This window comes from Ambystoma mexicanum, chromosome 2q (assembly GCF_040938575.1).
Source record: "Ambystoma mexicanum isolate Mex_15411 chromosome 2q, UKY_AmexF1_1, whole genome shotgun sequence".
NCBI classification, from domain to species: Eukaryota; Metazoa; Chordata; class Amphibia; order Caudata; family Ambystomatidae; genus Ambystoma; species Ambystoma mexicanum.
The window spans coordinates 1200906819-1200931367 of record NC_090924.1 but is presented as its reverse complement, the minus strand read 5'-3'; the positions used below and the strand labels follow the sequence as shown (position 1 = coordinate 1200931367).

Here is a 24549-nt window from a genome sequence, read left to right as displayed (position 1 = left end):
AGACACCACAGCATAATTATAAGTCTGCCAATGCGGAATTACTGGTCAATTCATGATAAGGCCATAGGTTCCTTCGCATATCACCAACATGGCAGGAAAGATATATCAAGAATACTGCCTGGCTCAAAAGAAGTGTTCCCTATCAGAATGTCAAAACAAGTCCTAGCAGTATCAGAGTGGGTAGGTGCAGCATGAATTGAACATTGTGCCAACCCATCACTCGGACACACTACTAAAGGATTATTGAGTCTGTGTCTTTTCCTTTTATGGGGTAGTGTTAAGCTGAGGGATACAGTGAGTTTTCTGAGGTGAGTATGTCTGTTTCATGTTGTTGGGTTAGATGAAGTGAGTCAAGCATTCCATGGTACTGACATTGTGCTCTTTTGTCCAGATCTTGTGTCATTATTCCCATTACTAAGGACTAATTGGAATTGCATTGCTTGCTTACATTTTCCCCATGAATACAGAATTGTTCCCACCCATGACTACCTGTACACATATACCTATACAAAGCACAACCCTTCAGGGTTGTGCTTTGTATAGGTAAATGTGTACAGTAACTGTTGTTTCCAGGTACAATAGAACTTTTTCTGGGCCGTGTTCTTCTTCTTGTTAGGGTGTTTCCAAAATTCCGGACCCGGCAATTTTAACCTAATTAGATGATGTTCGCCAAAATAGGCCCCAATCAGCCAACCATCCCCACTAGATCTCGTCCCACTTCCCTGTCTCCCGCTCAAACTGAAGCAGGAACCTACACTAATCATCCACCACCCCTCTTTTCCAACTGAACAGATCAGATAAACCCTGCACAACCACCCCAATGCCACTCATCCTGACTCCGAGCAATTCCTGCTGAACATGAAACCTATCACTTTCCAACTATAATGAGACACCGTCTATGGGCACCGCAAGCCTCACACGCCGCTGATGCAGCTCTACCCATCATACACATCCATCCTGCCAACCCTGCATGACACTACCTAAGTCTTCGTGCCAACTCTAGACCCCCTCAAACGCCCAAACCTGCGCCACCCTGCTCACTGCATTCAACTGCCACCCCTTTGAACTCACATCCCACCGATCCTGCCACATATCCTTATCCTTAATTTTGCCACGCACCTTCACCTGTACCTCAGGCACACTCAATAGGACTTTCAAATCGCCGTCCCCCTCAACACGGCCCCATACGCATCCTGATCCACCACCTCATCACCCAAAATGACTGGGAACCCAAACCGACTCCACCACAGTACCCCCTGCAATGCACTAATTTGTCAATCACGTTACAAATTGAAAATATGATGTTAGCTTTGGTTGCATAATAACCAGGCCACCACTTGACTGTAGCTCTATCACGCTTGCGATTCCTGATTTCACATTGACTCCACTACATCCCTTCACGTTCTGATAAAATCTTGGGTACCTTGACTACTCAAAGTAAAGCATAAATCCAACAATGATCTCAAAAACAGACTCCCTTCAAGGCAGAATAATTGGTCAATTCCTAAATAAAATGTGCATTTGATTTGCAAGACGTTCTTGTCGGTACTACGTTGCAACCTACTTATTACTGGTTTTAATCCCAACTGAGCTGCCATATACTTCAGAGGCTGTACAATAGGGATATGCTATTTCTCTTGTGGACTACATTATTATTATTATTATTATTATTATTATTATTATTATTATTATTATTATTACTATTATTATTATTATTATTATTATTATTATTATTATTATTATTATCATTAATAAATAATGTTTTATTATAATTAGTTTGCATGTCCCAACAAGTTGCACATGCACTACACATAGAATGTATAAAAAGGCACCCTAAAAAGGTACTTCCTCTGCTGTCTTTATTTTTGCTCTATGTATAGCAATTTCAGTAGACGTATCTTACCAACCAACCACATCAATACAAAATGAGAGTGGAAGCCATAGTGAAACAGGATTGTAGACAAATAGATTATACAGTATGCAGAGCTGCAATACCACTAAACATGTCAATAAAGACGCATTCTAAAATTCATTAATAGTGCAAAATCGAATTTCGGTTGCATCCAAATATTATCAACCCTTTAAAAAGATGGCTATTTATTATTTGATACGTTAATGTTCTAATTAAGAAAGAAATTCCCTTGTGTTATCTACAAAACTGCAATGGGACGTTAATGTCCTCGTAACTGAATTTAATTTGATGTTTTTGTTTGTTTCTGTATTTCTTTCTTTCCTGTATTGTGCGCATCATTTGTACCTTGAGTGTGCACTCAATATTTCTATTTTTTAGAATAGCACGATAAAAAGATTGATATAAAAAGTATGTGTTTGTTATCAGTAGTGGTTATAACCACAGTTTATAAAAACATCTTCCTTTTTAAACTTTCTATGCTGAACAATTTGTAAGAGGAGAATTTGGGAATCATTATTCAAACTCAACTGTAATATTAGACATTGGTTGGCAAATATATTTCTGCTGAATTGTTTTTTTCATTGTGTTTTCCTTGTAATTAAGTTAGACTGTTGTCCTTTTCAATGCTCTGCCAAATGACATTTTCTTCAATTTCAGTACATTTCCAAACAATAAAATGTAGTTTGGTAAATTACTTCATAAATTATCAAAGTATGATGGTCTGTCATTAGTACTAACTTAAAAAGAGAAGGTACAAACTTTGTCCAGTGCAGGAAATCGTTATCTAAGCCTTTTCTAAAAATAATAAATACAAAAAAAACAGACTTCGCCATTTTAAACTGTTGTTTCACCACTTAGTCTGCTATGGAAATCAATGGATGTATCAATAGAAATCCGTAATCACAGATATAGCACATCTTTCACCATGAAATGCAACAAGGAAAGATTGTATTGAGGAGCATCTTTACAAAAGACATACGTCTAGATTACATGCGTTCTGCATATGCTGGCAGCAGTAGTAGGTTTTCATGTGTCTCTTAACGTCCCTATAGTTGTCATGTGCTCCCTCAAGTGAGGCTGACACACCGGACTCCCTCGTATTAAACATGTGTGTGTAGATGTATTCATGGGGTCTCCATACACCTAGCATACCATGTTTCTGGCAACAATAGGCCGCCCAGTACACCGTGGGAGTTTATGTATAGCCCCCAGAAGTTTTTGGGGAACAATAGAGCACAGATGCCCCTTCTTAGACTCTGCCCATTAATGAATGCCAAGTAGTATTTAAAAAAATCAAGCAATGGATTTGAAGTTGAATCTATCATCAAAGAATACTTCTGAATAAATTGTTTAATTATGCCTAAACCCAGTCAATGTGCTCTAAAAACATGTTCAATAACTTTATCTCTGAAGATTGTTTCAATTCTATGTATAATGTATGTTTACTGCATAATCATCATCTTGGTGTCTTTCAGAATGAAGAACAAGTTTTGGTATTTCGAGTTTGGCACCTCTGAGACATTCTCAGCAACATGTAAGAAGCTACATGAATCTTTAGAAATCGAAGTAAGAGATACTTATTTTGTGCATTATTGAGTAAATGATAACACCTTGGTAAAGTGAAATCTGGTGCATTCTTCATAATCTATCTGAAATTTGAAGCGACGGATATAGCATAAGAGAACAAACCTCACTGTACAGTATTTTCTCTGTTGTTTGTAATCACTGCCACCAATAGTAGTCAAGCCTGTCTCTTTCACTTACCCATAGTTTCGACTTGCATTGTATTGTTAGAAAGACCTGCCAATCTGTGACGGGTTGGGTTTCTAGGACAGAAATTGGTGTATAATCTCATGGAGGGCAGTGTGAAAACATGTCTGTCACCACAGAAAACAGTGACTATGAGATTTCTATAGAAGTCGCACTTGGCAACTTTATGATCACTTACAACTTTAGAAATAATGGATAGGCCAGTATTCATTATCTAAGATGTCTTGAAAGTACTTCATAACCGATGCAGAACAGAAGGTAATGGTGAATCAAGGCTCAGGCAACCAGAAACAAGTTACCTCCTATGCTGAATGTACTTCAAAAGCCGTGTGCTCACCAATAAAGGGTGTCAAATGTTATTGTAGGGAGGGTCCCAAACATGTTAATGCCCATTAAATAAAGTTATTATTTATACTGCCCTAAAAATGATATATGACATTTCTGCAAGCTTGCACTTTTATTCAGACGGGTGTCCAGCCAAAGACCCTTTTTCAGATTGGTTATTAATGAAACCAGCAGAAACATTTAAGTTGTCCCACTGCAGTAGAATGGGTTTGCTAACAGTGTTATTAAAAATAAATAGTGCAGGAGACTAATATGTGAAGTATAGATGTTTTGAACTGCAGAGAACAACATCAGCCAAAGATGTAACTTACACGGGCTGATTCATGGAACAAATCTGCGCCGAAATTAGTGGCACACGCTGGTGCGCGCTCCCTCTCTGCGCCAGCCACGTGCGCTACTTCTGTGCTAAATTCTATGAATTACCCCCATAGTCTTGTGCACCATTTAAAACGTGACCCAGTTACACATCGCGATTAGCTCCTTTTGTAACAGACTGCTGGAACATTATGCAGTGGAGCATGTTTGCTGTATGAGATTGTGCATTTAAAATAATATTTTCTCACTAACAATGGCCAAAACTACAGAAACTCATTAAAGTGGCCCACTTTAACCGAAATACTGCCGCTCTTTCACTCCAAAACCCAACCACATTAGCCGGTTGTGCCTGCGCTTTGGACAATGCACTATTGCCCAATATACGACTCTGAGCTCCATCTGTGGAGGATAATGACAACGAGAAAAGCAAAGATCTTGGACTTGCCCGATCGGTACTTTAACGTTCGGGGTGTGAATTCGGCTACCCTTATATTTTCATTTTATATATAGTCATCTCCTGACAAATACTTACACCATGCATTTTTTGAAGGGTCGATTTCAAACATTTAGGGGCCGATTCATGGAACAAATGTCCGGCGAAAATCTTGGCACAAGCTGGCCCAAGTGTGAATTTATGGAAGGCCCTGCGTGTGTTTACTGCAGGATGTGCGCCAATTCCGACCGTCCCGAACGCCGTGCGTGACACACACAGCGAAAGCACACAACGTCGGCGCACACACCAAAAAGGGGGCGGAACACTGGGCAGAACACATGGAATGGGAAACAATGCGTGAAAAAGAAGACGTAACTGGGGGAGTACTGCAGGGAAATACACAGAACGCCCATACGCATGCGAACAACACGTATTCATGGAATCGAATATGGGAAACCTGTGCACGCTAAAAGACGCACACAGGCATCAACACGTCCACCACACGAAGGCAGGTGGAAGCGTCCCCACGCACGGTATACAAGTGCGCGCAAACAACAAACACGTATATACAGCTATGATGAATGCCCTATTTGTCGCAGCAATGATCGTGGGACACCGCATGAGGAGGAGAATAGCCAGGCCCTGCATTTTTTTGTCCCGGACCAGCCTTTTTGGGATGCTTGACGACCAGGTCTATGGCAGGTATAGGTTTACACCTCGTATCATCCTAGACCTGGTCAGGTAGTGGGAAGATGACCTTACATCACCCACCCTGTGCTCCCAAGCATTGAGCCCCTTGAGGAGGAGCTCAATGTCCTGCATTTTTTGGCCACTGGGTCTATTCAGCGACAACTGCCATAGTGGGTGGGGCCTCACAGACCACCCAGTCACGCTGCCTACACCAGGTGTTGGCAATCATGACTGCACGCCCCTCAGTCCGCAGGCACATATACATGCCCAGAACACCCGCAGAAAGTCAGGCCGTGGTCCAGGACTTTTACAGGGTGGCACACTTCCTCAAAGTGCTTGGTGCCATAGATTGCACCCATGTGGCCCTACATCCATCTAGGGCCACTGAGCACATCTATCGAAACCGCAAGCACTGGCATTCCATCAACGTGAAGGTTGTATGCGATGCCAAAGGAATCACCACCTCTGTCTATGCAAACTACCCTGGGTCTACCCATGACAGTTTCATATACAGAATGTCTGCCCTGACAATAACACATACTGAATCAGAGAAACCATGTTCTTCATGCACATTGTACAAAATGAATCAAAAGCAAGCCAAAGAGAGACTTATCTCTGGGGTGAGTGCTGGCATCCTGCCTGTGCTCTCTCAGGTCCGGTAACAGGAGCAGTTCAATGCTGCAAAGAGAGCGTGAATTACTAATCTGTGTGTGTTTTCAACACACACACAACACCATTCATGCCTCAAACTAAGTGACTTCTCCACAAACAAACACTCTTGTCGGCTGCTTTGTTCGTATATGTTAGCTTGCCCCTGTGATGGTTCATACACTGTCAATGCAGTAAGGCAGGCGCACATGTCCATGTGGTAAATGGAAGACCAATGTGTCATGAATCACAAATGATAGAATGGTCCCTGGGTGAGCTGCAAGACGCATATGGCAAGGTGCGACTTCAGTACAAGTTGTGTTCTGGCAGCCGCGGATTTCAATAGGTAGAGCAAATGGCAATTTGCACAAGCAAATGATATGCACTGCACTCAAGTCTGTGCCTTGCTGGGTGCCCCAATGTGCTTTATTAGTTTCTGGCTAGGAACGCTACTGCACTAATAACTCAGCATCTATGGAGCAGGGGGACTCGAGGATATGGGCGACAGCCCCTGCGTGTGCCCCTGACAACTTGTAAAGCTACTTTGGCATTTGTTCCTCAACGTGTCATAGCTGTACTGTGCGCTTCTTCCCCAATGCCTGGCCAAGCTCCCCAGCACTGGCGCTACTTAGCATGCATGTGCAAGGGGCCTGGTGGAAGGTTGGCTGGGGTGTGGCTCCTTGTGCTGCTCACCTTGCTTGGAGCTCCTAGAAACATGTCTGCTTCTGTCGGATGTCTGAGCACAAGCCCTGTGCTTCTGCTTGCGCACACATACACACGTGTGCACCACCCAATGTGGCCAGGTTTCAGTAGTTTTTGGCCCCGTGTCTGGAGGCTCATTTTCCTGCAGAAAGGGCATACAAGATATTAATAAGGCTGGAAAGTTCCCTATGTGTGTGTTTTCATGCTGGTTGTCACTGGGTCATGTTTGAGACCTACATCCGAACTCCTCCCACCATTAGTGTGACTTTGACAGCCAAAGGGTGCAGGCTACTGTCTACAGCATGAAGTGCATCAAGCACATATACAGGCAACAAAATAACATACATCACAATCAACATCAATAAATGGACATATCAATCATGTACTCACCAGAATTGATAGCAGACATGCCGTGGGGAAAACCTACTTAATCCCCACTAGGGGTGTTAACACAAGTAGTACAGCAGCAGACAGGCCACAGATATGACAAAACTCCAATGCCCTTGTGTAAATGGTTGTAACACTGAACCATCCTTGCAAGCCCATGGATAATGGATAGGGGAAGCAGGAATGGCATATGTAAGTCAGGACCTCAAGCTGGAAACACATACACAAGACATACCTGAAGGGCCCAGCTGAAACAGACAGTGGATGCTTTCAAAAGCCACAAAGCACCACACCGTCACATGAATGCACAATAGACAAGCAATTTTAAACTATATTAACTAATTAAACTAACTATAAAAAGCTATATCAGCTAATTAAACTAACTATAAAAATCAAAAATGGCCACATACGACCCAGGGGGAAGGCACATAGGAGAGGGGAGGTATAGGGTGCACCTTAAACACCCACGTGCGATGATGTTGAAATAAAAAAAAACCTTCATGGGCTCAATGCCTGCACAGCCCGACCTGTGTGGGAGATAAGTCGTCGTCCTCATCACCCTCTGGCTGAAAAGGTTGACATGGCACAGTACCCTGACCATGCCTATGTGCAGCTTGCCCCTTGTCGGCAGCAAGTCTGCGGGATGGGTGAGCCTGGTTCTGTGCAGTGATGACACGTAGGTCCTCATGCAGAACCTCGCGTGATACGCGTGCTTCCTCTTGCAAGGTTCCACGTGTAACACAGAGTTCTTCCTGCATGGCCTGGCTGGACAACTGGTACACCTCCCGGCAAGCACGTAGCTCTGCCGAGATGGTATTCTCAAGCTGCTCCAACCTCTCCTCCGACAGCTGCCTCTGGGACATCAAGAGCACACCCAGAGTAGATCTGAGGGATTCATAGTCAACCCTCATGCCCTCCATGTGTGCCTCTGCATGAGCAGCAATTGATTGATGCAAAGACACTATTTCAGCCTGGCATGTCTTGTCTGAGACTGTGCCACCCACTGCTGGAGATCCACCTGCATAGCAGGGCGGAGCACGGATTGGGCCACACGTTCCATGCTCTCAGCGATGTTATCAATTGATGCCCCCTGGTGTTCTGAATTGGCAACCATGGCTTGCTCCCACTCAGTATACCCCAGTGGCGCACGGACACCGCATTGCTGGGCTTGACACCTGCAGGGCCCAAGGATCCGTCGTCCTTGTTGACACCGCCCACGGCTGCAGGACTACATTCCTCCATTGACGTGATGCCCCAGGCACATCAGCAACTAGTGTGGAGCGTGACCCTGCATCCCGATCCACCACAGGCAGAGGTCCCACCATCGTCTGGCCCCTCAGTGCAGGTGTCGCGGACAGAGGAGCGTCCACATCAGAATCACTCACTGTTGACGAATGGACCTGATGCACATCCAACTCGACATTGTCGTCAGAGTGATCACCTGGGCTAGACTCATTGCCAGCCCTAGACATGATGGTCTGGAACACAAGTGGGTTCTCGTGGTCTACCACCCCACATCCCCCACTTGTGCTGGGTTGCTGGTGTGATAGCAACCCTGTGCCTGGCATGACAACACCATCCTCTGGCTCCATTGTGTCATCATCTGAAAAGTGGAAAAAAACAAACATGAGTACACATGTCAGAAGTACATAATCCACACACACACATAGACATCACATTGACAGCCAACACATGAAGTAGACATGTCACACACAAATGAGAACCTGGCATGCATCCAGTGGCCTTGATATACAAACACATCTGTGTCTAAATAGCAAAGCCTACACAAGTACAAAATGCAGTATATGAACTCCATCAGACACCACCTCTGTCAGGCACATGTCACAGGTAGAAAAGACAGATGGCATCAAAGAGATGGAACACACCATAAGCACTTCTGAACTGCAAATTGGCCACTACTGCAAGTGAATCCAAACACACAATGACACACGTTTTGCGGATGTAGACATACATCACTAAAGCATCATCAGCAACACAGTTCCATCCATCTGCAGATCGGCCCGTACCGGGTGGCATGGGCCATGTCGATATAGTGAATGTCCCAAGCAAAGCAAGGGCCTGCAACCAGGCATGAGGGACCATAACGCCCAGTACAGTCCGAGCTGCAGGACATTAGGCCTCCACAACACCCCTCAGGGCCTGATTGAGCACATTGGGCTATGAATGTGCCCTATTCCATCATTCCTTGTGTAAAATCTCCAAGACCAGGCCCCACCATATTAGCTAAGTGGGCCTGGGCGTACACATACTGCACAACAGTGCATCTTCAGAATCATGCCAGTTCAACATAACATGCGCAATGCAGAAATCTCGCCAGCATTAACGTCAATCAACTACATATTAGTCAGTAAACAAAAAAGCTGCGGAAGACACATGTGTAAATGAACACTTTCACAAACACATACGTGAGTAGTCACAATGTTGCACTACACAACGTTGAATCTGCTTGCATATGTACATGTGAAAGCATTCAAAAACACCCCTTTCCCCATACACCTATATTGTGAACATGAACAGCATCCAATACAGCAAAGCAAGCAGCTACAATGCTGCTTGCTTTGATGTATGTGAAAGTGTACACATACACACGTGAAGGCAGCTACACAGTCATTACAACCCAATTGGCAGGCTAAATTCAATCTGCGCCCTATGCCAGTTGGTATAGGTCGCATATTGACAAATCAACTTTGCTAGACAACCACCAGGGAGTTCCAATACTGAGTACATGTGTCACAGGATCCACCTGTGCCTGTGGCATTCATGACAGAGAAGGGATGAAAATCTGGCCATACATGCCAGGTCACATTGACATTGCAGCAGTGAGTAGGCATGTAGAACGGTGTAACACGGCTCAGAAGTGGGTTGATGCAGTGCAGAACATGTGTACGTTACCCACTATCTACATGAACTAGTACATTATGATGTCTATCAATAAACGTAAAGGCAGTGTAAGGGAAAGTTCAGGCATCACGTGCAATGTGCATGCAATGGTTTGCATGGCTGCAAGCAAATCCCCCCTAAGTGAAAATGCAGGGAGCCATTGCATGGTAGCAAAAGGGTGACCAGAGACCTGTGTATTGGCAGACAGTGTTGACTAGCGTCAATTGCATCATCTGAGTCAACTGACGACACAGCAGATGATAATGGGACAGTAAGCAGGACACATGATGAACCCTGAGTAGTACGCCCATGTTTGCAGAAGCCACTACACCAGTTGAACAGAGGCAGGGGGCCTGAAACTGGGGGAGGCCTGTGCCCCACACAGACTATGACACCCTAAACATGTGCGTGATGCAGGACTGAGCCAGAGAGGGCATGGAATGGATGATCAAATGCCATGAAATGTAGGTCATCCTGGACACGTACTACAATGATCATCCAGTCATGGACACATAGGGGCATGCATGGAATGCACATGGAGCATGAATGGGCACTCATGTCCCTGTGGAGCATCTGCCATCTGCACAGTCCAAGTGAGACACCCTTAATCAAGGACAAAGGATGTACCCCACTGTATGTGTCTCGCAAGTTGGCTGGGGGAAGTGTGCATTTAAACAGGAGCCTTGAACAGGCCATTGCAGTACTCCAACATGATACACACCAGTGCCATGGTGAAATTGAGGTCCAGGGGGGTGGAGGGGCAAGGGAGCATGCCTACGTGGCGTTCCTGCATGCAGGCAGAACACACATGCATGTCAGTCATGCTATGACATAGTCCCACTACTGAGAGGAAAGACACCACAGGCTACATGCAGAAGGGTCAGTGAGCTGGAACATGGACCGGAGGAGCAGTCGGGTGCCTAGCATTTGAGTAGGGTGCAAGTTTGGTGATGAGGACAGTCCCTGTCTGCTCTACATGTCCAGCATGCTGCACAGCAGCCATGCATCAGTGAAGCAATGACTCGCATGTGAGAACCATGTACACATGACATGTAGTGGCAGTCAAGCACAACACATCACACAAGCAAAACACACATGGTCTGGACAAAAACCCAACAACACTCACTGGACGGGGCATCTAAGTCCTGCATCTCTCCCACTCCTTCGACCAATCCTGCCGGTATGAACTCCACAACGACTGACTTGTGCGAAGTGAGGTCTTCCTCCTGAGCTGGTGACCCACCGCCAGTCAACCCAGTCACGGCATACTTGGAGGCACGCTTCGCCTTAATACTGCGTCAGAGGTCATCCCAAAGCTTTTTGCACTGTTGAGCTGTGCGCACCTCATGTCTGAATGCACTCACACAATCCACAACTTGCTTCCAGTGGGACATACGATGGGCAGCCGTAGTGTGACAATTCTGCCCCACTAGCATATCACGGTTGTGGTCCTGCACGTAGTCCACAGGTAGTCCAGTTCCTACACGCAGAAAGGCTACTTCCTTGATGTGCCGGAGGCCAGAGCTGTGTCTGGGGTCCCAGCCTCTACTGCAGGTGCAACCTTCCTCCTCTTGGACAGTGGTTTGGACCCTGACTGTCAAATGCCGCCCTGATCAGTATGGGCAGTGGCGCTGGAGGATTGATCCAAGGGAGTGGCAGGTGGAACAATGATGGAAGCCCTGACTTCCGTCGGTGACTGCTGGGTGCCCCTGACTTGACCCCGCGCAGAAACATCTGCTGTGCTAAGGTCACTGACCAGGAATGTCTTGGATGGTAGACTCACAGCCGGGGTGGTGTCGACAGAATCTGCCCATTCACTTGCCGACACCCCGCTGCTCGGGGCAGCAGATGACAATACTGCCCCAGGGACATGTGCCTCGGTCAGGTCAGCCATGCGTGCAGGGCAGCCATGCGTGCACTTACCCTGTGCCTCCTGAAATTGTGGAAATCATCCAGGGACTCTTCCGGTGCCAACGCAGCATGCGCTGGCCCACCCTGAGCCTGGGTGGTGGTGTCCACGGTGTCTAGTCAAATGGTCGACAGACAAATGGTCGACACAATTTGGTCGACAGGTCAAATGGTTGAATTTTTTTTATTTATATATATATATATTTGAGGTTTTCGTTTAGGGAAAAAAAGGGGTTTTTAGCAAAAAAAGGGGGTTGGAGGGACCCCCCCCAAAAAAAAAAATGTGACCATTTGACCTGTCGACCTTTTGGTGTCGACCATTTGTCCTGTCAACAATTTAGATTCGACCAAATGACTAAGAACCGGTGTCCACAGCTGCACCGGCAGCTACCACTACCCTTGGGCCCATGGCAGTCGATGAAACGGAATGCTGGGTCACATGGGTCACATGGGTGTCAGTGCCAGATGGCATGACTGCACTAACATGTGGCACAACATCGTGCCAAACTGGCACACCCCTGCCTCTTCCCCCTCTGCGGCCACCCTGGACACCCTGGAGTCCCCCTACTCCCTGGTCATCCTGGCCACGTCCCTGACCACACGTGCCACATGGAGTATGCCCAGCTGAGGCGCCCCTCACCTTTCGTGGCCTCCGAACCTTGGCACAGATGGAGTAGTACCCGCACAGATGGAGCAGTGCCAATGGGAGGTGTACACGACAATTGTCCTGGGCAATTGGGGCGAAGGGGGTGGGATACAAGATGTTAACAGCACTCATGTGCACCTGCAAGGCTGTATATGACCCCGGTGATAAAGCAGCAGGTCACACAATGCTCAGGCACCCCAAAACTGCAGTAAAACCATGCACACAACCCCCAGTAGCCCATGTGTGTGGAATTAACCTCCCGCAGTATGCGGTGGCACCCAGGGACAAGAAAAACACGTACGCGTGGGACACGCAGGCTACTATGACCTCGAACCGGGTATGCGATACACAGGGGCTCCCACAGTGGGAAAAATAGCATGCGCGACTCACCGTCAGACTAGCATTATAAAGAAAAACACGCGTAGCCAATACCCCCGCCAAAAGAAGAGATATGTCCTTAATACGCTGTGAAGTTGTGATGGCGCGCAAAACAACACGAAGTAGCAACACACACGTCGGTCTCCACAAAAGGCACGTACATTGAACTGCTGGCCCCGCTCACCTTTAACCCGTGCTGAGGGAAACGCCCGCGCGCATCACTTATCTTACGCGCTTAGGCCCTTTCCTCGGATTACAAGCATTAACACGCAGACGTGCTGTTTTTTCACGTGCTGAATCACTATGTACCCGTCACGAGGGAAACGCCCGTGCGCGTTACGTCACAGATGCGCTTATGCACTAAGGGCCTTTCCTCGAATTACACGCTGACGTGCAGTTTTTTCATGTGCCAAATCACTCCGTATCAAGCTGGCCATGCGACAACACATGGAAGACCACGCTCCTGGCCAGAAGGCCATTTTGTTGCCCCCCAGAGCCTGCTCCCACCTGCCATCTGCTGCTGCCTGTCTGCCTGCTGGCCACATGCCCTGCTATTTGGTGCCTGCACGTCAGCCATCTGCAGGGGTCCAGTTGCTGTGACCACCCCTGCTGGAACAGAAGACTCCCGAGTGAAGTTCCATCACTCCACAGCCCAGCACCAGGACCCAGTTGTCCACCCACACCTGGTCTCTGATGTTGTTTCCCATGACATGGCAACCCCCAGCCAGAGAGGCAGAGGGCTACCAGCTTCAGTGCTGCAGAAGTTGGTATCCTGGTGGTGCATTATGATGCCCTCTTCGGAAGTTCACGTGCCGACAATGAAGGATGGAAGAGGATCTGGAAGGACATCGTGCCTGCCATCAACGTGCAGGGGGTGGCTGCCCACGACATGGCACATGTTCGGAAGCGCTGAGAGGACTTCAGGACCCTCAGCAAGGCCTGGCGCCTTTTGGAGGCAGCGCATGCAGAGGGGTGCCGGGTCCGCCTTACCAACATCCAGATGAGGGTCCCAGAACGCATACACCCATCGCTCCACCTCCAGGTCCTTCAGAGGCAGACCCATCCAGAGTCGACCGGTAAGTGTCCATGCGTACTGATTGGACGCAGTGCATGTTGAGGTGTGCCAGGAGTGTGCAGGTTGGACATATGTCTTGAAAGGCCTGTGTATGGATGTGTATGTACAGGGACGTGAGCCTGCCGCATGTGAGTCCAGTCATGTGTGAGGCACATAAATGGTGTATGTGTTCAAATGCATGATGTCCAAATGCATGTGTGGGTGCACACATATTTACATTTTTGTATATGTCCTGTGGCATGGTTGTGGTGTGACACATGAATACTGGTTCCACCTTCATGTAAGTGCACGGCATAAATGTGTGTGTGTGTTTGACATGTGTGCAAATGTGATACACCATGGATGCATGTGACAAGGACATGTAGGAGTTTGATTGACAGATGTGACATAGTTACCGATGATTTCACTGTGACAGGTGGTGGAGATGTACAGATGCATGTATGCCTGCTGGCGTGTCTGCATGTGTTCACCACTACCCGTGTTGAATGTGACGTCAGGCTGACCTTTGGATGCTCATGCTGTTGTATGTGTATGGTGCTGCCTGCTGCATCATTCCTGTTAATTTGCAGATATGTGAGGGTTGAAATGATATGTGTTTTGGGGAGTGTGATGCCATCTGTGAAGTTTGAGACTACCACTCATGTGCAACTGTCATGTGTGTATCAGACCATTGTCCAGTGCCCTGATGCCTGTGTTCTGTCTCTCCCTGTCTGCAGCGTCAACTGATGAAGAGGGCGGAGACGGTGCTGTGGAGCACAGCGGCAGGGATCCCACCACCAGCCGGTGATGCAAGGCCCAGCTCTCCTCCCATGTTGTCATCTCTTCGGGGAGTGAGGTGTCTGGTGCCACGGCTGCCGAGGGTAGGTACAAGAGGCGGAGGTCGGAGGTGGACTCCTTGGCAGCAGAAGGGGCAGCTAGGACCACACAGGGGCCTATGGAGGAAGAAGGTACAGAGTCATCCAAGTTGGTGGGGGGTTTGGTTGAGGAGGAGGCCATAGAAGGCCCATACATGGGGCCTAGAGGGGGGGATTCCACTGGTGCTAGTGGTGCAGTCCAGGGGCAGGGACAGGAGGCAGCACAGGCAGCCGTGGAGGTGCCTGTGTGTAATCATGCCCCCGATCCCGTGACTGCATCATTCCGCACCAGCAGGGATGCCTTCGTCCAGACCCGTTTTCAGGGAGGGGATGCGCACACAACTGGCCTTCCTCTCCCTGCGGACGTGGCAATCCGGGAACGTGTTGGGCCTGTCCTGGCAGGGGTGGCATTGTGTCAACGTGGCATTCGGGATGAAGTGCAGAGTTTCTGTGTGGACAATGCACGTTATTCAGATGCCTCGTTGACCGTGTCGACCTACTAGGACGGGTCACCAGTGCTGAGTTCCTCTGTGTGCTGGACCTTCTACTGACCCCCTCCTCAACTGAATCCCCTACGCGCTAGTCGTCTTCCGTGCCATCTTACTGCCCAAGTATCACCTGGGCACCCTGTGGAGCTGCCCCTGACCCAGCGGCCAGTCTGGTGGAGGACACATCCCTGCCACAGTCGGGAGTCGGAGGTCCAGCATGGGTGGCCACCCCAACAACTGGACACCAGCAGGAGGAGGATGTGCAGGCATCGACAGGCAGGGCACATGCACGGTAGCAGCAGGCTCAAGGTGGGAGCGATGATCATCAACATCACAGGGGCAGGCACCTCCAGAGGGCAGGATGACCCTGGATTGGGAGTGTCTTCCATGTGGCAGCATTTGGGCCAGCAAATAGATGCGGAGCAGCGGCGGGCAGAAGAGGCACAGCTCACTATGGTCAGGGCAGTGAACTCCATGCGCAGGGCATTGAGGCGTGCTGAGTGCCTCAAGGCAACTCACAGGGAGTTGGAGGAGGCCATGGCTGCATCCCTGTGAGACCTCGGGCCAGGGAAGAGGCCCGCCTCCAGGACGTTGAAGAGGAGTTTGATGATGCCCTCGCCCGGGACATCAACAAGTGAGCCGTTGGACTTGCCCGCCGCCTTTGTAAATAGTTATGTAGGTGTAAGTTTCCTTTCTATTTTTTTTCCTTTGGGGCACATGGACTATGCCCCACCTTTTTGCATATAGTTATTTATTAGGTAGGATTTAGGTTAGTTTTCCTTTGGATTGTTGGGCTCATGGACCCTTGGATGTTCATTTGTACATAGTTTTGGACCTGTATTTCATTTTCTTGGACCCATGGTGGAATACTTTGCTTTTTTGGAACTCTGATTTTTGTTTGATGGACGGACCCATTGGAGCCATTTTACTGTGGATTTGATTGGTTACGGCATTCATTTAAAAAAAAAATGATTTGGACTTCCAGACTTGGAATATTTATTTTTTATTACTGTGTGTTTTTGTTTTATTCATTTGGTTCATTCTTCAATACATTTTCTTTCTATGCTTTACTTGTGTTGTCTTCTCTCATTTGTTTTGTGCATGTCACAGTGTGGTTTTTCACAGTCATGTGTCGCCATTGTGTTGGTCTGAAGCATATGTGTTCATGGGCATGCTGGTTATTTATTTTCTATCATGACATTGGGAATTCAATGTGGAGTGGATGGAATGCTTGGGTAGGTGTTTGGACTGGGGTGGCGTCGGTGGGATTTGGGTGTCCATAAAGGCCATGGGTCTGGAGTGTGAAGACGTGTTGGTTGGGCGGACATGAGTCGGGGCCTGCTGGAAGGTGTCAGTCAATGGTGGGTGTGTCACTGGGAGACATGAGTCGGGGCCTGCTAGCAGGTGCCCGTCAATGGTGGGTTTGGACATGAGTCGGGGCCGGCTGGCAGGTGCCCATCAATGGTGGGTTGGACATGAGTCGGGGCTCACAGGTGCATGGTGCATTGTGGGCTGCATACAGGGCACGGTCAGGAGTGTGGGTTGTCCCCTGTGGTGTGGGCTGCCTGCAGGGAATGGGGAGGGGGGAAAGGGCACACCCAGGAGGGCCCACAATGCCAAAAAATGTGTAAAACTCCCCGCACACCCCCGAAATACACGTATCCCGCTCGCGCCAGACCAATCGCGTGTAAAACTCCCTACGCACCACCGAAATACACGTACCCCACTCGCAACAGGCTTATTGCGTGTTAAACTCCCCGCGCACCCCCGGAATACACGCAGGCAGCCCATCCACCCTCCCCATGCCCTGCAGGCAGCCCATTCACCCTCCCCATGCCCCACAGGCAGCCCATCCACCCTGGACATACCCCACAGGCAGCCCACACCACAGAGGGACTTTTTCCACGCAATTTACCTGGCGCGAGCAGGGTACGTGTATTCTGAGGGGTGCGCGGAGAGTTTTACATGCATTTTCGCTGGCGTGAGTGGGGTACGTGTATTCCAAGGGGGGCGCAGGGAGTTTTGCATGCATTTTCGCTGGCGTGAGTGGGATACGTGTTGTCTGAGGGGTGTGTGGGGAGTTTTACATGCGATTTCGCTGGCGCCAGCAGGGTACATGTATTCTGAGCGGTGCGTGAGGAGTTTTACACACATTTCCGCTGGCGCGAGCAGGGTACGTGTATTCCAAGGGGTGCGCAGGGAGTTTTACATGCATTTTTGCTGGCGTGAGTGGGGTACGTGTATTCCAAGGGGTGCACAGGGAGTTTTGCATGCATTTTCGCTGGCATGAGTGGGGTACGTGTATTCCAATGGGAGCACAGGGAGTTTTACACGAGATTATGCTAGTGCGAGAGGGGTACGTGTATTCCGAGGGGTGCGTGGGGAGTTTTACACACATTTTCGCAGGCGCGAGCGGGGTACGTGTATTTCAAGGGGTGCGCAGGGAGTTTTACATGCATTTTTGCTGGCACGAGTGGGGTACGGGTATTCCAAGGGGTGCGCAGGGAGTTTTACATGCATTTTCACTGGCGCGAGCATGGTACGTTTATTCCGGAGGGTGCGCAGGGAGTTTTCCACGTGTTTCGCTGGCGCGAGCAGGGTACGTGTATTCTGAGGGGTGCGTGGGGAGTTTTACATGTGATTTCACTGGCGCAAGCAGGGGGATTTCAAAGTTACAGAAAATTGAACATTTATTTCAATTTGTTGAAGCAGTATGAGATTGATATTCCCAAACAGGAGCTACTAAATGTGTTATTACATGGTTTCATATGTTATAACAGTGTTGTATTTTGCCAAATCACAACCAGAGTAGTCTCAGAGCACCTAGGGTCATCCATGACTTCCTGGTGCTCATGTTGATCCATGCATATGGTAAAGGAAATTAGTAAAATCCTTCTTGCTTATACGCATTTCCTTTACATTATGCCCCATTTGTATACATTTGTTTGGCAGAGAAGAGGGGCGGATAACTTATGCTTCGGTCGCTCCCTTCCTCACTGCCATACAAATACTCCAGTATTTGCGCTTGCATGGATTTTTATGTTGGTATAAATGGTGGAGACTCCTATGGAGTCCGTCAGCTTTATGCATCAGCAAAAAGCAGCTGAACACACTAGGAATCCATTGTAAACATGTAAAAGCATGTATGCTGCCTTTTTGGCCTCAACTTTTGCACTCTGTGGTGCAAATCGGGAGAATTTATTGGCGGCATCTGTCTATGCTTAAGTGTAAATGTATCAGGTCCCTGCTGCCAAATTACGTGAGATTCGAAAATGAGCTCCATTGTATTCCCACTGGTGTATTCAGACCTTATTCCGCATAAGGAAACCATGAGCAAGGGAAATGTAAGTAGAAGGTAATGACAGAATAGATTCTATAAATAAGGGAAAAGGAGGGATACTGTAGGGGAGGAAAAGTGTTGTGATAGCACAGCTGTATTTCTGTCTTGTTTGGACGAGCAAATATGTATTATGATGGAAAACGATGGTGTTCTAAAATATAATTCATCCTATAAACTGTGTTTTGAGGCAGATTTGAAGAGTAAGAGATTAGTGTACTACATATTGTTTGGATCTAAATGGGTGAAAATAGGTTGTGTTAGGGTATAACCTTTTGTTGGTGTGTTTGGGCCGTTTAATTATATGGGGTGGCTAGCTTCATCCCCAGCACTGGGAGGTATTACTGTAAACCTCTCAGAGTAAAAGATTAAATGATAGTGTTGTGCCAGTGATTTGCGCATTGTCAAAAGAAATGTCTTTCTTATACAATAAAGTAATTCACAGTAGTTGTACTCTTGATTTATTCTCTTATTGACAGCCGACCCACATTTCAACACTTGTTCGTTTTCAAGGCAATTAGTCTTGGGTGCGGTTCCTCATTGGAAATGTGTTGCTTGATCTCTAGGGTCCAATATTAACTTTAATCTTCTACTTCATACCTTCTATATCAGTTCAGTTCCATCCTTCGGGATTGATCTCAGGCACCGCGTGTGTGTAGGCCCGGGATCAATCCTGAAGGACGGAACTGAAAACTACCAAGGACCAAAATTTCACAAGACCAGGCTCCCATCTAGTAATTAGTGACCAGTACAGAATGGAATAAGAAACAATGGAGCATCTTAAAGAAGATTTAAAATAGAAGATATAAAGTAGAAGATTAAGGATAATATTGGACTTCAGAGATTGAATGGGGAACCACACCCAAGACTAATTGCCTCGAAAACAACCATGTCAAAATATGGATCTATATGGGGCTTGAGATGTTTTCAAACAATCATTGAAATATTTTGGTGACTTATTTGACCAGGCATAACTATAACTAGTGCTGTGGTTTAAACACCAGAATAATAATTCTGTGACTGTGGAGCCTGGTGTAAAAGAGTCGTCTCTTCGAGAATAGACAATGCAAAAAGGTGAATGTTGTTTGGTAACAGTAAGTAGTGGTAGTAAACAAGTAAGATGACATTGGCAGCCTGCAACTCAAGATTGAGAATGTATTGTTTAGTATATGTTCAGTTTTCATGTTATGTTAGACTTTATTTTATTTTAGCACATGGGAAGCCTCATATTGTACATGTATTGACCTAGGGATTATAGTCAAAGATTCTGGCAAAATAATCAGTACATAATCAGATAGCCAGAAACAACATCCGAGCAAACTCCCTCAAAACTCAAGTTTCCATTTCCCTTAATAACCTAAGGCCTAAATCATTGTAGTTTGGCCTCAATCTACAATCACTCACTTTGCCTGATATGATTTTTTTTTTGTATAATTAGCTGCTATAGTCAATTCTGATCTATTCTATTGAATCAATCCACTATGGTGCCTTTACTAAACATCGGTTCCCAAAAAAGCATGTTCCAGTTACATACAGTAAAATACAAAAGGCCACAAACTATAAAGAATGCAGCATTTGCTTTTATTGAGTTTAGCTTCCTAGACATCTCTGCATATTTGGGAATGTATTACAACCAGGGAATGTATGATTATCTAAGTAAATGCAAATATCAGATGGGGCTGCAGAAGAACAAAAAAGAAAGGTAGGCAGCTCGGTGTGTTGAGGAAGGAGGGCAGGTCAAAAACACAAGACATGCGGGTCCCGAGGTAGGAAGCTAAATAGGGGACAAACATACAGGCGATGAGATCATTCTGCTGCAAATTGAGGATAAGTAAACTGTTCAAAGAGAAATGGGTTAGTGTGAGGCATGATGGCACTAGTCAATGTCAATAAACCTATTCCATAAAATACAATTTCCGTAATGCCCTTATATATGTTGCGTTTGGACATATTGACAACTGTACTAATATAAACATTGTCATCCCCAAATGTGTGTCTGTATATTTGAGGACTAGTCCATTTGGTATGTACGAATTACTTTGTAAACTGAAATGTGCACAATAGTAGATTTATTTCTTAATGATTCTTGGCCTTGCTATGGGCAAGGAGTCCTTACTTATTAGTTTAATAGATAACATCTTGGCATTGGTCTTAATAAATGACAACCTTATTTGTCAGTAGGCAACATTGAACCAGATACATTTGTGTCTTATAGGTTAAATTACCTTACTATAAAATATTTGTAACGCGCACCACAAGGCCCGGGGGCTTAAGGGTGCAGACAACATGTAACACTAGAGGCAATCAGACAGGCCTAAATATCAAACATATCACACTTGAACATGCGGGCGGCAATCATACTGCCGTCCATCCATTACGATAGCATTATCTAAACAGCAGTGTTTTGACTCTTTTCCTAAACACCACAGTCGAGCTTAGCTCCCTGAGATCAGGCGGAATGGCATTCCAAGCGTTCAGAGGTGCCATGAAGAATGCATATTTCATCACATGGGTTAGTCTACAGACTGGGATTTTAAGTTGATTGGAGTTGTTTGATCTTAACGTCCTGCAACTCGATTTACGCACCAATAACTCACTCAGATACAATGGGCTAAAACCATTGATACATTAATTGGTAATCACCAGCAAGCGAAAGTTAATTCTTGCCTCTGTGGGCAGCCAGTGTAAATGACACCTGGCATCGGATATATGATCCCTTCTATGCAAACCAGTGATTACTCTCACTGCACTGTTCTGAATAATTTGCAGCCAAGTACATTCAGTGTTTTTTTTTAACTTTGTTTTTATTGACATCATACGTATAAGGTAGGGTGCCGGGGCAATCCCTGCCAGTAATACATTAAGCAAACGTAGATGGCAGTTTACATTTTTTATTTTTTTTAACCCTTACCCGCCAACTGCTCCCCTCCTCCCCCCAACTTTTTGAACATACCAGGTCTAGAGGTATTGCGGGTTATAGAAGCTGCAGAGAGAACATTCGGATATCAATATGTTATTAGACATACATTTTGACATAATGGGTTCAAATCAGTTCACAGCGAGTAGGGGGTCCAAGCTAGGTCCCTGGGGTTAGTGGAGAAGTGTGTGGAATGGGGGCATTAAGGTACGTACTTTACAGATGCATAGAGATGCAATCGTCATTAAGAAGCACAGCGGTCCATTCCTGAACAAAATCCGACATGGCGTCATTTGTTATCGCAGTGAGTTTTTCATAGGTGAAGATGGACCTAAGTTTACAAAGCCATTCCTCCTTGGATGGAGCCAGGACATTTTTCCATTTTTGAGCTAGCGCTAGCCTCCCCGCCCTCAACATGGCCCCAATGACCTTCAGGAATGCAGGCTGTTAGTACCCAGGAGGATTTCTAGTAGATGTAAGGTGGGGGAGTACCCTTCTATGTCCTTGATCCAGCTGAGCAGTTCTGACCAGTACACCTGAATGACCGGGCATCCCCACCACATGTGAAACCAAGTGCCCCATTGTTGACATGTCCTGGGGCAAAAAGGGGACACCTATTTAAACATTTTGGACAGGGTGGCTGGAGAGCGATGCCATGATTGAAGTATCTTAAAGCTATGTTCCATGGCAGCGGTGTACAGTGAACCCGTGAATATAGATTTAAAGATTGCCGTCCATGTGTGATCTTCCAGCATCATGCCCAACCTTTCTTCCCATATTCATTTGAAGGGCTGCCTACCCTCCAGATTAGCCATTATCAATGTGCCATAGAACTTAGACGGGGAGCCTTTCCGGGAGGCGCTCTTAGCTAGGACAGTTTTGAAAGGAGTGAGGGGGCGCTTGAGGTTATCGGCCCAACGAGGGTGGGTCAGTATCCCTTTCAGGCGCAAATATTCAAAGACTGAGGCCGGGTTGTCGCCCAACGCCTCAGTCAGCTGATCATACTCTATGAAACCCTCCTCCCGGGAGAGTTGAGAAACTCTCTCCAGGCCCAAGTCCGACCATGCCTGTGTGTCTCTAAAGCCCCTGGTGTCGAGGTCGATGGGGGGACCCCACAGTGATGTTAATGGGGACGGCCAGGATGACAGCAGCGTGTTGTCCGTGTTTGGCTTCCAGGCTGCCCAGAGGGCCGCTAAGGTTGGGTGCGTTCTGAGGTGGGGGGTTCTTGGGGGGAGCCCATAGCAGGTCCCTGACTGTTTTCGGGTGGGTGTGGACATCCTCAATGAAAGTACAATATGTCCCCAGGTCGTCCCTCATGTGCTGTAACATCATCCAGAGTTGAGCTGCTTTGTAGTAAAGTCTAAAGTCTGGGAGGCCGAAGCGACCATGAGACTTGGGAAGAGTTAGGATAGAAAGTTTGACTCTTGTTCTTTTGCCGGCCCAGATGAACCGAAGGACTCAGGACTGTAGTGTCTCAAAGAAGGCCTCCGGGATCACCACAGGGAGGGCCGCGAAGGGGTAGAGTAAGCAGGGCAGGATATTCATTTTAACCGTGACCATACGCCCAAACCAAGAGAGTGTGAGAGGTGCCCATCGTTTGAGATCACTACTAATCTTGGCTAAGATCCCCGGGAAGTTACATTGATAGAGTTGTGACAGATCCCTGGGAATGGTGGAGCCCAAATACCTGGTGGAAACCTGCTCTATTCTCACTCCCAGGATATCGGTGTTACCCCCGATGTCATGGACCCCAGGGCCCATGGGCATAATGTAAGACTTGGACGTGTTGACCTTAATCCCCAAAAAGGTGCCATAGTAGTCTATAAGTCCGAATAATCGGGGTAGAGAGTCCTGAAGGTTGGTCAAGTAGCCCAGAATATTGTCTGCAAACAGGGAAAGTTTAAAGTCACAATTGTCACATCTAATCCCTTTGATTTTCTGGTCAGCTCTAATCTGTCATGATGCCCGCTTCCGGGGAGCCGGTTCAAGCCCTGCGTCCCCGAAAGCAGACATCCAGTCCCCAAGGAAGGACCCAGCAACCCCATATAGGGGCCCTTTGGACAGTGTCCTGGTGCCTATGGCGCCAGGCTCATAAAAGACATCAGTCCTGGCGCCATAGGTGCCAGGCTCATTATGGGAGTGCTTGGGTGCACTTACCTGATGCAGACCATGCTGCAGGATCCCGGCCTCCTTGAGGTCTAAAAGGAACTACTTTACCTGTGTGACTAATTTACCATCCGGGCTTGGTCGGGGAAGGATACATACCTGATTGGAGGAAGGATACATACCTGGAACTTCTTCCAAGGCTATTTAAACCCCACCCGAACAGCCACACGTGCTTCGCGTTGTTCTGCATCTAGCAGCTGGACGCTCACCGTGTCTGCTCCTGCATCCTGACTTCTGCCACGCCTGCCAGCATCCTGGATCACCTGCAAAGGTAGAGAAGAAGAGAACAGAAGAAGGAAAAGTCCTTACCTGCTAAATCCGCATCCCGGAGACATCTCGCCGACAATCCTGAAAAGGAAGACTTTAATTTAAAAGCTTATTGCGTCGATCGCTGCAGCGCCGCATTCCACTCACCTTTACAGGGCGCCTCCATGTTCAGCAGCCATCATCCGGATTCGCAGTCACGCCCCAGCGCCTAAGGAGAAAAAGACCAGAACAAAAGGTGAGAGAGAGAAGGGACTAAGGAAAGCTAAATCTCCATGTTAAGACTTACCTGTTGATTCATTCCCTCTTCATTTCGGGTCCGCGCCGCATCCTGGCATTTCCGGACCCTGGCCCCTAAGGGGAAAAAGAGACATCATCGTTAATGAGCGAATGAAAAGACATTACCAAAAAAC

General features: G+C 47.2%; 1 protein-coding gene across 1 annotated transcript in view; it reads left to right on the top strand.

The window, feature by feature from the left end:
* Nucleotides 1-24549, top strand: part of DGKB (diacylglycerol kinase beta) — a 3560883-nt gene that overhangs the window by 2350073 nt on the left and 1186261 nt on the right. The window contains exon 21 of the mRNA XM_069648599.1: nt 3388-3478. Coding sequence (XP_069504700.1) covers nt 3388-3478 — 91 coding nt within the window. The remainder of the gene's footprint in view (nt 1-3387; nt 3479-24549) is intronic.